Raw genomic sequence first — 16,907 nt, forward strand, 5'->3', positions numbered from 1 at the left:
GATAATGATAGGGTAGCCCGGATAAAAAGGCAGGTCAAGAACAATTTGAAGAGTTGGGGAATGACTTCAGGCAGCTGAAGAGGTGTCATAAGGTCTCTATTCTCTCCAAGACATTCTCTCACTGCCTCGGATGAAACTTTAGCCGCAGCTCAGCGCATGCTCTTCTGGTTTTCAGTATTTCCCTGGCACAGAAAACTCTCCTTGCTGTATGTATACCAGGTACTGGCAGAGCTGGAGTTAGCTGAGAACAGTTGGATTACAGGATTTAGAGACAGATGGGACCTTTTTCATTATAGTTTTTTTTATGATTAGCTCACAACATAACATGTGAGGCAGTCACGTATTTCATATTCACACAACAAATTATGCATCTAGTATGAAATAGCTCTCGTTTCCTTCTCTGAAATAGAGTATGAATTTCCATCTGGAATATATAATGTGGTTTCCATATGTACAAACAGAGACTTGTTACAAGTATCAAAGCAGAAAGAGCGTTTTGGATGATAATGTGCTGTGGAAGTGTCTAACCTGTGAATGCATGAAAGCTTCAGTTGATTCACAAATCCTAAGACAGAGACAAGCTCAAGGGTGGCTTTTAAGCCCAGTAGGATCCAGGAACCCTGTGCCTCCTGGTGAAGGATATGGAATTTAAGACACTCAGTGCTGGAGTGGGCTGTGACGCCTCAAGTCCACTCTGCCCAGAGATGATGAGCAAGAGGTCAAACCTGCTTTTAGATCTACAAAACGCTTTGTTTCTCAGTTTCCAGAGCTCAGCTTAGGTGGGTGCGGAGTGCCTGCTTGTGCGCGGGTGGTAAGTGCGTCCTGGAGATGGGCTCAGGTTCGTGCCCTCACTGTTAGCCTGGTGCATCGTTCCCGTGCTGGGGCCAGCCCAGTGCCCGTACCTGGGACAAGCTGCTGTGCCTGGTTGCTGTGCCCCTGCTTTGGGCACGTCTCCTGATGCTGGGTTGGCAGCGCTGCTGTTTGGTGTCGGGGGGTGGGGAGGGGTGGGGGGCTGACCCTTGGCTGGGGGCCAGGTGCCCACCAAAGCGGCTCTGTCACTGCCTTCCCCAGCCGGGCAGGGGAGAGAAAATACAATGACAGGCTCGTGGGTCGAGATGAGCACAGGGGGATCGCTCAGCAGTTGCCGTCACGGGCAAAACAGACTCAACCTGGGGAAAAAAAATATTTATTGCCTGTCAAATCAGAGTAGGATGACGAGATATAAACTCAAAAATTAAAAACTCCTTTTCCCCACCCCTCCCTTCTTCCCAGGCTCAACTTCACTCCCAATTTCTCTCCCTCCTCCTGCTGAGTGGTGCAGGGGATGGGGCTGCGGTCAGTCCATCACACGTTTTCTCTGCCACTCCTTCCCCCTCACCGTCTTTCTCTGCTCCAGCGTGAGGTCCTGCCCAGGCTGCAGTTGGTCTGCTCCCCCGTGTACCTCTGTGGGCTGGGGGGCACAGCCCACCTCCCCAGGGGCTGCCCGCGGGAGTCTCGCTCCGGCGCCTGGAGCCCCCTGCCCTGCCCCGGGTGTCTGCAGGGCTGCTGCTCTCACACCTTCTCACTCCTCTCTCCCGCTACAGTTTGTTGCGCAGATTTTTCTCCCCTTCTCAAACCTGTTACCCCGAGGCGCTGCCCCCGTGGCTGCTGGGCTCGGCCGTGGCCAGTGGCCGGTCCCTCTTGGAGCCACCTGGCCTGGGCTCCACCGGGCACGGGGGAGGCTTCTGGCAGCTTCTCACAGAAGCCCCCCCCTGTAGCCCCCCGCTACCAAAACCTTCCACACAAACCCAATACACGTGTCTTCCAGTGAGACCGGTGCTAGTGCTATGCAGAGGTTATGGAGGGTTTTTACTTTTGTTGTCTCTAAGTCAGACAGTCTGGCACGGCTACAAGCCAAAGGTGCCCTGCCACCAGCTCAGCATCTTAGTTTCTGGTTAGTTTCCATTACACATAGAACGTGTCACAGTTTTTTCCTTTTTTTTGTTTTAATTTATCATATCCTCAAAGCCTTCTTCTGAAGGATGAATGGATTATTTATTGTGCAGTGCAATTTTGTGAGTATCTATGGAAATGGCATCTGGTCTCCAAATGGAGACCTTCTCCCCCCGCCTCCAGGTCCTTAAGAGAACATGACAGTAATTGAGCAATAATGAAATGTTTCAGGAGGAGTGTCAGAAGGTTCAGAGTGTTATGGAGGAGTTATAAATCTGGGCTGAATTTGTCTCGAGGAAGAAACCCCGTTATAAACTTATTAGCTGCTGACACTGTGCTTCTCTCACTTTGCATGAGATGTAAAGCTCACCTCAACACCACCACGCTGCCTTTCACTTGCACCTGACCCAAGGTGCTGCTGCCTCAGGCACCACTCTCTGCCTCCCAGGAGATCAGTAGCACAGGTCAAGCGCACATGCAATATGCTCTGGCCAGACCTCTACGTGTTGCTCCTACCAGGACAAACCTTCTTCCCATCAAGCTGGAGTCTGGGTTGCTAATTCCCGCAATAAGAACCTGGGCCAAACCTTTATGGGTGCAACCAGTACATCTCCCCTTCAAAGTAATTTGTCCCAACACAATGTTGAAGCCTTGGCTTCAGTTTTGTTCCAACTAACTTTTGCGTACCTAAATGGAGACTTTTACGCAGCTTCATAGTCCTCTGTTAATTATTCATGTCGTTTCTAATTTGTGTGTCTCAGTAAAGACTGCTCTTTTCCTTTTCTCATCAGAATGAGTGATGATTTTAGAAATAAATCTGGAATTTCAAATTTCAAGCTGGGAATCTTTTAGCACTGGAAAACTATTTCTGACATGTCAAATTCTACTCTTAGATTGGAATAAGTTGCCTCCAGCTTTCAACCTAAAATTTGGTCACTTAACCTAAGGAAAATTTACAGGTTGTTGCTGCAAATGGTGGTAGGAAGTTGGCACTTCCAAGTGGCAGTTCATCTCACCTATTTCATTCATCTCACCTATTTCACATACCTCTTTTACTGCTGGATGAAAGTGCATGTTTCTGTGGCTGGCAGAGGTGTCTGGGTGGTGGGTTTGTGTTAGACGCCCCACTTTGAGGCTGCAAGGGTGGATTTCAGCTGAACAGATACGATGATTTACGGTGTAGATATCCATATCTGAGAAGACAGCAAGGTCTCTGTAACCCATGCAGAGAAATGGGTACTGGTAAGGTGTGATTTATCTGGGCTGTCTAGCTCAAGTGGAGAGGGGCATGCCAATATCGAATACTGTTGCTTAAAAATTATTTCTGACATTGTCTAGGAGCATCATCAGCCAAGGTTTGTGTCTTGATTAATTTTTGACATCTACTGTGCAGTCATTTCTTGCTCCGTGTGACGTGCAGTGTGCAGCTAGTGGCGGACCCTAATCAGAGTATTTTTGTTAGTATGTAAAACGGCTGATAAAAGCCTATGTACTTGACATCTTTGCAATCGATCAAACCCGTGGTTCTATAAAGGAATGACATCAGGTCTTCTTGACAATTGAAGGAAAATAATACGGTGCATTGTTTTCAAACTGATATTTAGGTATCCTGCATTCAGCCGAAATAACTCAGAAACCTGTAAGGAATCTAAAAATATTGGTCTGACTGCAAAGTATTTTCTTCATCTGGCTTTATGCATCTTGTAAACTCTTGTTTCTACAATCAGTGGTTACAAAATACTGCTAAGTCTCTGTTGGAGAGAGTTGTGAAGGGACCGCACATTTAATTCATAGTGGTTGCGTATGTCTAAATAAATTCCTGCAGAAAGTGACATTTTTAAGGAGATGTCATGATAAAATTGCTCTGGAGGCAAAGTTAGGGTTTCCCAGTTTCACATTTAATTAACTTAGTCTGACTTTTATAGGGCTTTGTGTTATGCATTTCGTTCTTCAGTAAACAAATGGCAGAAAATTAAAGCAGAGCAACTGCCAATGAACAGTATATTTAATTGAAAAATAATGAGTTGCCATGGGGTGCCGTAGGGTTCTGCAAAGATAACGTTATTTATCTTGGAAAAGTGCCACTTGCATTTGTCAAAATGTGATACATAAAAGGAACAAAAGGGAAAAATATGACATTAGATGGGAGAGGGCTAAGGCCTTATTCCTCATTCTGAATTTGGGACTGGAGTTTGGTGGAGTGAAAAAGTGATTTCCTGCACCCGGTGGCAGCTCAGTGCAATTTCCATCTGATGCATCACTAAGTGAAATGTTGTGTCAGAATGGGAAGTGACTGGAATTTGTAAGGTCCAGATGAGCAGGAAGGAAGATGAGCATTGATATCACAGGGGGGAAGAAACACGTGAAATGATCTCGCTTCTTTCATGGTGAAACAAAAGACTGGATCTGAACACTCTCTCTGTTTTTTCCATCTATTTCAAGGGAAATTAAGTGTCTGGAAAACAGAAGAGTGAGCCCTTGAATAAAGGGGCTGAATTAAAGCAGCAACAAGTTGCCTTAGTCTTGGATTAAAAAGGTACATTTGTGTCACCAGGTTTGGTCCTCTCTGTGAAATACCTGAAACTCTATCTGAGTAACTTCCTGGGCAGCGGGCAGCAGGAACAAATGAAAGTCATTGACTGACAGTGAAGTGTTCATCGAGTTGACAGAGTAAGCAAAGTTACTCTGGATTTTCAACTGAGTAGTAGATCCAAAGCCCAGGGTGCCTGCCTGTGGGTGAGGATGATGTCCTGGGCATCCCAACCCTCCCTGCGAAGCTGTGGCCTGCAGATGAGACCTCTTCCCCCTGCACACATTTCTTTGGTTGCAAACGTATGAAATGCGATGTGTAGCAGCTGCTTTTTGCAACATCTGTTTTCCAAGCCCATCGTTTCCCACTATGCAGCAAAACCCACCTTATTTACAACCTTCACATTTGGAGGGCTCAACAGAGCCCAAATTTGGCTGACATTTGCAAGGTTCCTGCTTTTCATTTCAACCCATTCTTGCTTTATTTTTAGCTGTTTTAAAATGACACATGTTTCCATCTTTTAGGTAATGAGATGCTTTCCGCTTAATTCAATCACTAGTTAATTTGATCCTCTATTTAATTTGTTCCAAACGTCTGGAAGCAAAGTTCTGTATCTTAAGTATATGTATATATTACATATATAGCTTCTGCCCTTTGCTCTGATCATTCTGCTTGCTCTAAACAAGCCTTATAATTCAATCTTAGGCTATTGAAACTTGCCATTTAATTAATAAGAAAAGCCAAAATCGAAGCAAGATAGAAGGAAAAGAAATGGTTTAAGGAATGAGTCGTGGTCATAAAAGATGGCTATGACTGAAAGTTGCATTATGGAGTACCTGCTAGTGGCTAATAACTCTGGTACGGGCCATCAAATCTGGGAAGGTGGTGGTGAATTGATGGGAGCAAAATCTTTTAGGAAAATGTTAAGAATAAATGTGAACAGCCCCTTGCGAGGAAGGAAATTCAAAGCTCATTGTGATATAACGGAACATAAAAGCAAAAATGTTGTCAGTCACCCCAAGGCTTTTGGAGCTTGGAAGTCAGATGGGGAGGGAGAAATGCTGCTGCAGCCGGTGCCAAACCTGTGTCATCTCTAGCGCTGTCAGGAGCACCCACCGGCACTCCATAAAGCTTTCACTTCCATCCCCAACAGATCCCTGAAAAACCCTCACCCACCCGTTTTAATCAAACACTCACCTCGGCGCTCAACCTCTGCGCTGACCTTTCTGGCTTTAGTGTCAACAGGTTGGCCCATCTAAGTGTCACACCCGGCTGGTATTTGGGGAGTGGAGCCGCTTTTGGCTCACAGAGCCCTGTGTGTGTATGTGTGTGTGTGTGTGTGTGTGTGTGCAGAAGGGGTGCACACAGCCCAGCTCTTCAGCTGCGGTGGCCACGAGACGAGCAGTTTCATGTAGCTCTTGCCAGTACATTGCTCTTGTAATCATCTAACAGGGTTTGCAAAAGCGAGGGAGAGCAGATGTGATGGGTATCTGGGGTGTTTCAGCCTTTGGGCCATGAGGATTGTGGGCGCAGGGTGGATTTTCACATGTTCTGGTGGGAGCAGCGTAGCTGTGGGACAGCAGAAGTCCTTGTCAATGATCCTCCGTGTTATTCTTCCAGGAAGTTGCCAAAAATATCCCTGTGCAACTCAACTTACCTTCACAGCACTTTGCTTGCTGGAAACACCTGGTATGTGCCTGGGTGTGAGCGTGGCTTGTGTTTCCCACATCTGAGCAGTCGCAAGTGTCGGGACACCCCTGCAAGGTGCCAGTTTGCAGCACACCAGGGGACGGAGGAGGTGATGCCCACACGAGACACATGGCGCCTTGGCAGGGCACCCAGCCTTTGCTGATTTTTCAGGGAGAAGTTAAGGTAAATGAAAGCCAGGTCAGAGGCCGTGCTGCTTACCCGGCACGTGTGCCCTCTCCCTCTCGCTGCCCTAAAAGCCCTGTGTGAGGCTGGAGAGGCACAGAGGTTGTGTGAGGTCTGCTGGGGGGTTTAGGGCTGGAAGAGACCCGTGGGTATGGCTGTGGCAGGGCTCCTCCTGCAGATGCTGCTACTGCCGGCAACAAAGGTTTCCCATAAGCAGCTTTGGGTGGCTTCCCCCTGTCCTGTGGGTGGCCATCCCGTGGCAGGGGAGCACCTGCTGCGGCTGGGGAGCGTGGAGCCATGGGATGGTTGCAGGGATGATTGCAGCGCCAGGACGGGAGAGGGAACTGAACGTTGCGAGCAACTGGGAGGCAAACCACCCAAAAGCCAAGGGAAGAAGTGGGGAGGTAGCAAAACCACAGATCTGTTTAGCGAGCAGTGACACGGTGTTGGCCGGGTTTCAGTTCCCCACGAGATGGAGACAGCACCGCTGGTTTCAGTTACTTTCCAACTGTGGTGCAGGAACAATTTGTCTTAATAAATTGCAAGGAATAATGCAATAGGACAGAGCTCTCAAGTGGGTGTGAGGGTTTTGATGTGAACCATGGGATGAATGTTAACAAACAGATCATGTTGTTATTGCTTGCTCTTGGTTCGTGACCTGGGCTCCATGGCCCTTTGTGGCCTCTGTGCCCCAAACTATAAGCTGATGCTGTCTGATCTCCATGGACCAGTTTCTTTGATGGTGTCTGTGGTTTATGTGATGGGGATTCATTGCTGTGCTGCAGTGTGGAGGTAAGTTGGTCCCTCCATCTCACCAAGAAGGCATCCAGGGAAGCATGTTGTTAGCATGAGCATTGGCACAATGAAACTGCTAACAGAGGGGAGAGGCTTTTTTCCTCCTTCACAGAAATAAAAGCATCATTTATACAGCTTTCAGCTCTGCTGGTGCTTTTCTGCAGCAAAATGCTTCAGCCTTCCTCCTGTGCTGCTTACCTATGGACTGGGTCAATAGCTTCAGGACATCCTAGGGAGTGCAGTCTCAAGAGCCCAGACATCATACCTGCCTCTGCCACTGCTCTCCTCTGTGGCCTTGGTCATGTTCGCCGATGTGATGTGGGCTGTCTTTTGGTGTGCCATGCACGGCACAGGAAAGCTGTTCCTGGCAATTGTAACGCAGCTGGCAGGAGACTGGGCTTTGCTGAATGTTTTGCGTGCACTCTAATGTAGCTAGTAACTGGAGAAGCATGAGGCACAGGATCAATGTCAAAGATTGCCAACAGCAAAGGGAAATGTGCTGAGAAATGTATGTGAATGCCAGCACTTTGGGGCCTTTATTTAAAACAGTGGCCGGTTGCAGTAACAGGCCATCTTGCTCTCATTCTGGCCTCTTTTAATCGCAGTTTCAGGATTTTTTTTTTTATTTTTTTATTTTTTTTAAAAAACATATGCCATGTTCCCAAGTAGTGCAAATGAGCTGCCTCTCTTCTGAGCTGCTCTGCTGTTGCTGTCGTGTACTTCAGGAGACTGGACAGCCCGCTATGGTCTGGGGACTCATCCTGCAGCCACCATCACTCTGTGGGGCTCTGCACTGTAAATGCAATAAGTGGAAGAAGAGATCATTCGTGATTCTTCGTGAACATGAAGAGCCGCTCTCTGTTCATTTCTCCTGCCTTGCAGACCTGTCTCATCTGCTTTCACCTGCATCTCAATCTCCCTCCTCTTCCTAGCCCGATGGAGAGCAAACGGTGAAATAGAAAAAGCAGTGCTAATGATCACAGCCCCACTACTATTTTATTTCCAATTGGCAGCTCATGCAAGCAGCCCTATTTTCTGTTCTAATAGGAAACTTTATGATGTACCAAATTACCCTGTAATAGCCTGCGCTGGGTTGCCTCCTGAAAGGTAAACGATTTTGATTTTTTTATGATCGGTTATTATGACTTTTTTGCCTATTCCATAAAAAAGAGGGAGATTGCATTAAAGAGACCCTAAGGTTGCAAACTGGAGCTGCTGGGAGGCAGGTGGTGCCGCAGGATTGCTGCAGGTGTAGGGCAGGGGACTGCACAGCTGCCCGGCGGTGGCTGGTGGGCTGGTGACCGTGTCCCCTTCTCGCTGCTGGCCGTCATCTCCCGGGGGCTGGCACAGGCGTGCTGCAGCTGAGGGCTCTCCTAGATGCTGATGATGGATGGAAGAAACTGCCTGGCAGCACACAGGGGAGGGTTCGGGGGCACGCAAAGCCCAGGTTGCTCTGCATGTTGCGGAGTGCCATCTCCTGGCTTGCCACGAATTAACGGGGACTCCGCAGCTCCGCACCCACCGCAGGGAGCCCCGGGCAGCTGCTCCTGCTCCCTCCAGGCTGGTGTCCTGGCCAGGAGATTATCCAGAGAGGTTGGCAGCAGCAGGAGATGGGAGCACTTAATCCAGAGCTGCTCTCCCGTGCTAGTTAGGGAGTGCTCATTTCCTGGTAATGGCTTTGTTTTAATTAGGATAGCTGAGCCCTTGCGCATCCCAAGTTAGAAGTGATACAACCCTGTGAAGTCCCATTAGCATTTTCTGCTGCATTCTGCAGTGGAGAAGCAGCAGGGAGGTGTGGGATGTGATCCAGGGAGGGATTAGGCAGGAAACTTCCCACGGGCATTAATGGACATCCCTTTTATTTTAGCTGAAATCGGGCGCCTAAGTACCTTTCTGGTCCTGCATGAAGGTGACTGCAAAGACCACTCTCAGTGTCTGGTCGTATTTGTAAAGATCTGTGATTTGGGGTTTTTGTAGCTGGACCTGGCTGGTGAACCGGAGACAGAGAAGAACTGGAGCAGGAAGGGTGAAGTCCTACCTGGTAGCAATTTCTCCTGTCCCATGGTATGGTAAGGGCTGATTTTCCTCACCGAGGAATCGCTGTCCTGTATTGGTCTGTATCAGGTGCTTTTAATCACTGCCTGTAACAGTGATTAAAATTTCCATCAGTTGATGTCAACTCTGATAAATATGACTTCAAAATATGAAACCATTTATGTGAAAAAGATTTAAACTCGGTCCAGTGAATGCACTTTTCATTTTTTAAAAATTATTCATATTTTTCCAGTAACTAAAAATTGTTTGAAAAATCTGCTGGATCTATCACTAGTTAGCTCAACAGAAAAAGGAGATTTGTAATGGTGAAAAAACAGCAATGATTTTGTGAAAAAGTTATTATACACTTTCCACTGAAGTGCTTTGTGAAACCTGGGATTAAAAAGATTATAGAATTTTGCAATACCATTTTACTTTCGGTTGAAAAAATGACATTTAAATATGTCTGGCTTTAGCATCAAAACCCATACTTAGAAGGGTGACCATCATTGCCGATTACTGTAGCTGTGTGGATAATAATGTGATTTCGATGATGCTTTTTGTTTTGCCTGGTAACACAGCTCCAGAGCAGGGCAGCCCCATTGGTGCCTGCTGCGCCGCTCACTCCCCCTCTTGTATACGCATCCGTGAGAGCGAGTGAGCGAGCTCAGAGACAGCTCTCCAATCATTTGAATAAAGGGGGATTTAATGGAGCTATATATGTATTTATAGTAACTTCTGTTGCTCGCCTGTTTTAATAGACTGTCGCTACTATCTAACAGCAAATCAGATTCCAGGTGTACTTTGTGGCACAGATGCTAAATGGGCTGGGTACCCGTTTGTTTCCTGGGCACAGCCTCCAGTGCCCTGGATGCTGGGACAGTCTCTGGGCTGAGCTATACTGGGGGTGGCGGTGGCCGGTGCATGGGTGCATGGTGGGTTGGAAATGGGACCCTGTGGGTTAGCTTGAGGGTCTCTGAGAGGTGACTAAGAACAGCCAGCATTGGTTCCCAAGGCTCCACAACTCTGCTTGGAAAGCTTTTGGGGTGGCCCATTGGAAGGTGACAAGCTGCTTCTGCCCATCCATCTATCTAACTAATTCCAAAATAGCCCATGGAAACCAGTTCTCTCTGGAGAAGCCGAAGATCCATTTCAGCATGTCTGGTTTGAAGATCCCTGCCCCAGCTGCAGCCCCCAGCCCGCGTCTGCCTGACTCACTGCGGTGGTGTGGGCAGGCTGTTGCCCACGTGGGCATCCTCCTCCAGAGAGCGCTTTCCACGGAGCCCAGGCACGGTGCTGTCCTCCGGGGAAACCAGCGGGACTTCACAGCAGAAAGAAATAGAAAGCCGATCCTCGGGCTTTTAAAATTTAGTGCTGAGAGTGATGAAAGAAAGGGCAATAATTCTTTTAGATTCACTTACTGTCCAACTTTCGGAGACAAGATTACTCACCCTTTCCCTGCGGAGAGGGCAGAAATGAACATCAGGTGCTCTGACACAGTTTAGGCAATTACCCAACCCTGGTCTGGCTGTGTAACACCAGTGAGCGGTTTTTTGCAGCTATAGTTATGCAGACCCTAAGACAGATCTCCTGGTAGGGAGCCAGAGTGGCAGAAAGTGGAGCGGGCTGGGAGCTGAGCCCTCTGTGTTCAGCAGTGACTTTGCCCACCTTTAACTCATCTCTTCCCTTAGTTCTTTACACCTACCAACACCCTGCTTTGGTTTCTTTAAAAGCTGTCTGTTTATTATATGTGGGTGAAATCTGGTCATGCTGTACTGTTTATTAGTCCAAAACTGAGGTCAGGCAGGTTGGATTTCTTTCCCGAGTGCTTTTATAATATTTGTGTTAGCTGGGCAGCTAAGTGCTGTCAGATGTAGCGGCAATGGAGCTTGCTGCTGTTGAAATTTTTATGGTTTCATGCATTTTACAGCATCACCTGTCAGACTCCAGCAATCATGATGTCACCTGTAGTGGAATATATAAATTTGAACAGAGGAGGCTGGAGCTAGGGGACTTCTTCAGTAATCTGGGCTCCTTTCTCCCCTCCCTCTCTGGTGGAGAGGCTGGGAGGTCTTAAGGCACAGCGAAAGAGAAGGCGCAGACCTCTCCCCTCCCCTGGGCTTTGCCCCAGCCGTTCTGCATGATCTGGGCAAAATCGCTGCCTTCACTCCGGCTGTAGTTTCCATACTGCCTCTTTGTTTTGCTGGCTGTGTCTCTGGGGATATGGTCTCCTGTATTCATCCCGAGACATGGGAAAGGCTCGCTCGGCACAGGGAGTCTCCAATGGCTGCGCTGTAGTCTGGTACCCCACGTGTGTGGGATGGAGGCGCCAGATCTGGCAGCAGAAGCGGGTGCCGTGGGGGCTGGCAGGGAAGGACGGGAGGAAGAGTGGCTTTGCTGGGCAAATGTTTAAGCATTTGTGAAGGGGGCAATGGGACAGGACTTGTTCTCTGTGAATAAGTGAGGACAGCACACCTGGGGTGCCCTCCGCCTGCTGCGCTGACGGTCTGTGGCCAGCGCTGCTCCTGCCCTCCTCCTCCTCCTGGGCACTATTAGGTCTCTGTCCAATTTTGGCATCATCGCAGTTTTGATTACAGTTTGCAACAGCCTTGGCGAAGGCCCTCGTGGGACACAGGGGCTCGTCGAATGGGAGCTGTTTGAAGCCGAACGGAGGTTTGAGCTGTGGGCAGGACACGCTCCGCTCGTGGCATCACGCACCAGGATGGATGCAACTCTGTGTCATGTGTTCATGTCCTCAGACTGGCATGATCCACGCGTTCCATCCAAAGAGGGGTTCAGAGATTAATGAAAAGATTCTACAAAAGGTCAAATAGCAGCTCTGATTGGTGGGTTCGACAGCAGGAGAATGATTGGGGTTTTTTTCCTGGTTCTCATTGGTTTGTGTAGTCTTTTCCCTGCAAACGCTACCTTAATTAAATATCAAATGAGCATTAAGATGATATTCCATGTGGCTTAACAATGCTAAATGAAGACATGTAGCCCTACTGCTGAGCTATAAACCCTCAGTAAAAAATGGCTTAAGAACATACTGATCGGGTTTTAAGAGCTCTGTAACTGATACGCATCTTACGGTATCGTTAGGCCTCGATAAATCTGTTTCTAATAATCGCTATTTACTGAGGTTTCGCAACTATGCCTGAGGTACGTATCTGTTACCTTGTGGTCCAGCCTCAATAAATGTGTTTTTAATAATCAATTGGTACTTCAATAATAAACAATAATTGCTTTATTAAATATGAATTTGAACATGTTCTGCATTTAAGTTGTACTGAAATCACATCTTTTTGCTTTTTTAACTCTGAAGGAGCTTTTACTGACCAGCTATTGGTAGTAGTGTGCACCAAACATTACTGTTCCTCATAGAGCATCACTGACTTTGCCTGATTTATGACTCGTGACAATATTTCAGTGCTTTGTTTCTACCTTAGCCTAAGCAGTCTATCAGTTGCTTCCAAGCAATCTTCCTGGGAGAAATGCAGCAGTCCCTCTTATGGATCATTAACTGGAAATGAACTTGGGACCTTCAGATGTAAACACACCGCCTTCTGCCATGCGACCTAGCAGACCAACACTTTTAGTTGTCAGTACAAGTAATAGTGGTATGGGACTCTAATCTTTTAGAGAAAAAGCAATAATTGAAGAGGAAAGTTGATATCTTCTAGTGCCATTGAGAAAGCTTTGTGTTTTTTCAGGGCCTGCATCTCAAGCCAAGTCTTCAGAGTCAGATGCTCCCATGGCACAGACATACGGACTCACCTGCCATGGACTGCCCTCCTCTGCTGCTGCCAGTGCTGTGGGTGCTCTGAAGCTGCATGGGTGGCCCTGCGCCCTGCTGGCCATGCTACACTGCTTCCGACATTGCTGTGCTCGGCAGAGAGTGGGCTTTTGGCTTTGAAGTATGAGGAGGTTTGTCTCCTTCCCATCAGTGTCTAAAGCAAGTTTTCTTCCCAGGGCTGGTTCAGGATTCTGCTGAGCGTGATGGAGTGTGGCGACATATCCCTGGACTTCAGAGAGGCCAGTCGTGGACAGGAGGTGAGGAACACAAGCAATATCCATGATTCACATCACTCTATCCAAATACTCAGTTGGTTCATCTTGTGTCTTAAATCTTTCTGATTTGAGATGCTTACAATCTAGTGTACCATCTTGCTTGGAAATCTTCTGCGCTCCCAGGGCACAGCAGCCGATTGTTCCTGTACCTGCACGGGAGAGACGGGCACTGCTCATTCAGCAGCTTCCACTTGCATTTCGCTGGAGGAAAGCTTTGAATCCCAGTCCAGCCCCCACCTTCTCAAACGACCTTTCAGCGCTGGCTCAGGCCACACTCCTGTCCCCTACATGGGACCTTCCGCAGGGTGTGTAGCCACCCAGGGCCGTCAGTGGCTCGGAGGTGGGATGGGTAATTATCCCCCACTTTGCCACCCCACACAGCTCACCCCAGCGGGGCCAGCGGAGGAGGCGTGCTGCATCTGGTATACCCCCGCGGATGCCAAACCCCTTTAAGCAATGAGAACCGTATGTTTGCGTCTGCCTTCCTTGCGTATGTCGAATGTCACATCGGATTAAGGCACATCAAGCCATAACGGGTGCAGAGTTCGATGCCTTTAATTAGTCCAGTCAAAGGCAGGAATTCCCTTCTGCTGGGTGAGTCTGCTCCCATGACAAGAAGATTAGCGGCCTCAGCTTGTGATCGTCGAACTCAGAGTTTTCCACCCCACTTTAAGTCATTTGCAATTTTCTGTTCCTCATGCTGGTAGTTTTGAGGGGCTGGTTTCATTCCAGGAGGGCAGGGGTCAAAGCATTTTGGGGAATGGCAGGGAGCCCTGTCCCCAGCATGTGTTTGGACAAGTCTGCTCCCTCCTGGACCACCTCTGGGCTAGACATTTGTGTGTCTGTCTGGACCTAACAGGGAACCCAGGAGTGCACCAGGACCTCTCTGGGGAATGCCATCAGCAGCAGTGCTGTCTGGTGGACATCAGCTGGCTCGTAGGGTTGAGAGGTGCAGTACTGAACGCACGGAGGGATAGCAATCCTCCTGTGTGGCAGCACGTGCCAACCATGGGCTGCTCAGGAGGAGGCACACGTCCCTGTCCCTCAGCAGCTCTTAGGTGGCTGTGTTTGAGCAGACCCAGGTTGCTGTTTGTCCCTGCTCCTGATCAATCCTGTTCAACCACCTCTCTGTCCTCAGAGTTACAAATGCCTGTGGGCAGTGCTAAGCTCCGGCATTGTGGGGCCAGGGACATGCCAGGAGCTACTCTGGGCTCCTACGTCCACTGCTCTTGCCTGACAGCTAGTCCTGGCTGTGCTGAGCGCGGGTGAAGTCATGAATACCTATGATGTGATCTAAATGGTCTAACATGTCCATTTCTAGGTTGTTATTGAAAATCCCCAACCTATTTGTCGTCCTAGTTTATTTTTTCTTATGAACATTAAAGATATCTTATGCCATTACATATCACCCGATCACTGTAGTTAATATCAATAGAGGGGAAATATCTTAATTCCATATTTTGTCTCCTTTTTCTATCCTTTTGGTTTAAGCTAAGCTCTATAGGAGCTTGAGTTTATTCTTTGTCAGAGCTGTAGAAAGCCTTTTATGTCTGACTGCTTGTCCATTTTCTCAGCTGAGCACAATATTCCTCCCTTGACTCTTTGATATCCTGAGATTTTTCTCTTGCCACAACAAAACTATTAAACTTTTGACTTAAGTGGATCGTTACTTTGGTAGCTTAATGCTTCTTTCTCTGAAAAAATGAGTCCTATGCTTGCAAGTAACTCTACAGTATCTCACAGCTCTGCATGGAAGGGGGTTAAAGGTCTGGTTAGCAAAGTGTATTCCTGACATCTGTAAATAAGAATAAGTTGTTTGGGAGTATAGTAAATACCATGGAAACGTGAGAACTAGAGATGCTTGGATTATTGTTGGGTTAACTGCAGCAAACAGGTGCCTGGGTATAATTCTGTATCAGAGAGAAAATGATCACTTGACAGAGCAGAAGTCTTAAAATTTAAGAAATTCTTGGAGTTTTGGGACCAGGTTCTCAGCTGTTAGATGCGTAAATCACTAAGACCAATAAGATCTTTCTCAAAACCGTGCAGGTGAGGTAAACACGGGCTGCAACTTTTAGCGAGGTTGCAGGAAGCAAAATGCCAGGGTTGGTTCTGCCCAGTGCCAAATGACACTTCACGCTGCTGTTTCTGGAGATGCTCATTTTGGTTATGTTTGGGTAGTTCATAACCCAAATGCCAGGTTCTCAAGCTGGGGGTTCTCACGTGCCCCTGGGGCCCTGTAGCCAGGGGCAGGAGGGGATATGAACACGGCCGTGACTGATGCTTCCTGCCTGCGAAGGCGGCTCCGTCTGCAATAGTCAGGATCCAAGATTTAAGGTCAGGCAGGATGAATCATTTTTGGAGGCTGGCAGGTTTCCAAGTCACCCCTATCCTGGATATTACCCCTCATAAAGACCACTGTGGTATGCTGGGTCCTTCAGTTGGAACAGTATTTTCCTTGCAAATTACTCCGTGGTGCACCTGGGATGCAGTGATTTATGAGACAGATTTGCATGAAGGATACACGCTGCATATATAAGGGGAAATGGTACATGGGCTGTGAGCTGGAAGGGGCTGCGCTGGCCGTGGAGGAGAGGAGCGAGGCGGTGAAATCCTGCTCGAACTATCCGGCTGTCACCAATGGGCCCCGTGTTTAGTCAGGTGCAGCCCAGCTCGTGTGCATAACCCTCCTGTTATCTTACCTTAAATAAAACTTTATTGGGATGTGTCAGAAAAAAAAGACCTTGGCTCAGACACCATGAAAGGGAAGTTTATTTAAGTAATTACCAATGAGGCAGTGGGTGCTTCCTGAGAATTAATGACTGGTGGGTTTGATGGCTTTTGCACGATCGTCAGAAAAAGCCCCAAGCTGACGGCCTGGTGGCCCGTAGGAGAATGGGGTGTGAGAGGTGGGTGACACTTGCTCTGGTGACTCTTGGGAGAGCGGCTCCGCAGAGCAGAGCGGAGGTTCTTGCACAGCCTCAGGGGAATTCCTTGGCTCATTTAATTGCAGTGACTTTGAGCTGGCTTCCCGAAAGTCTTTGGAAAGCTCAGCTTTAATATCCTCTGCCCTGGTCAGAGGGAGGTAGCCTTGTTCTCCCCCAGCCCCTGAACTCCAGGGGACCCCCGCTGGTTTACTGAAGCAGAGGATTTGGCTTGGTTGTCCTGAGGCTGATCTTGTTTGGTTTCCACAGCTCATTGCTGCTTCTCTTGCATTCTTGTAGAGGTTGCTTGGTTTTGTTCCTTTTCCTGTCCTGTATAAAAAACCACTGAGCTTTCCAGTACTGTAATTGCCATCATTAATAACAATACCTTTAAATTATTCCATTCAGCCTTTCTAAAATGTTTTCCTGACTATCATCTTCTTTGCTAATTGCCTTCCTTCAGTGTCCTGAGGAAACCTGCATTCTCTAAAAGTTATGCCAGGGAAGGACAGGGGAATTGGCTCTGATATTTATACATTTTTCTTAAGCAACCTTTACCAGCTCGTTGAAGGGAGAGACAATTTTGAAGGGTCTTCTTGTGCCCAGACTGGGGAGACAAAGGCCCCAGAACACCAGTAACCAGATCTGGCCCGAGATGGGAGGCTGGAGCCAGCTCCTGCAAAGGGGGTGTAGTTCAGCTCCTGCCTCACATCTGCTCATAGAGAAGGGGCCAAGTGGAGAAGAAAGTA

The 16,907-nt window shown here is 48.0% G+C and overlaps 1 protein-coding gene across 13 annotated transcripts in view; it reads left to right on the forward strand.

The window, feature by feature from the left end:
* LOC121081254 overlaps positions 1 to 16,907 on the forward strand; it is a 198,565-nt gene that overhangs the window by 140,029 nt on the left and 41,629 nt on the right. For 3 of the 13 annotated variants that reach the window (XM_040580132.1, XM_040580184.1, XM_040580126.1), the window contains exons 6-8: positions 6,083 to 12,783; positions 12,877 to 12,977; positions 13,136 to 13,216. In XM_040580132.1, coding sequence (XP_040436066.1) covers positions 12,693 to 12,783; positions 12,877 to 12,977; positions 13,136 to 13,216 — 273 coding nt within the window. In that variant the 5' untranslated portion in view covers positions 6,083 to 12,692. Of the gene's footprint in view, positions 1 to 6,082; positions 12,784 to 12,876; positions 13,217 to 13,357; positions 14,638 to 16,907 lie in introns of those variants that run through there. The other 10 variants (XR_005825634.1, XR_005825633.1, XR_005825639.1 and 7 more) reach the window with 8 other exon arrangements.

Source organism: Falco naumanni, chromosome 1, assembly GCF_017639655.2.
Source record: "Falco naumanni isolate bFalNau1 chromosome 1, bFalNau1.pat, whole genome shotgun sequence".
NCBI lineage: Eukaryota > Metazoa > Chordata > Aves > Falconiformes > Falconidae > Falco > Falco naumanni.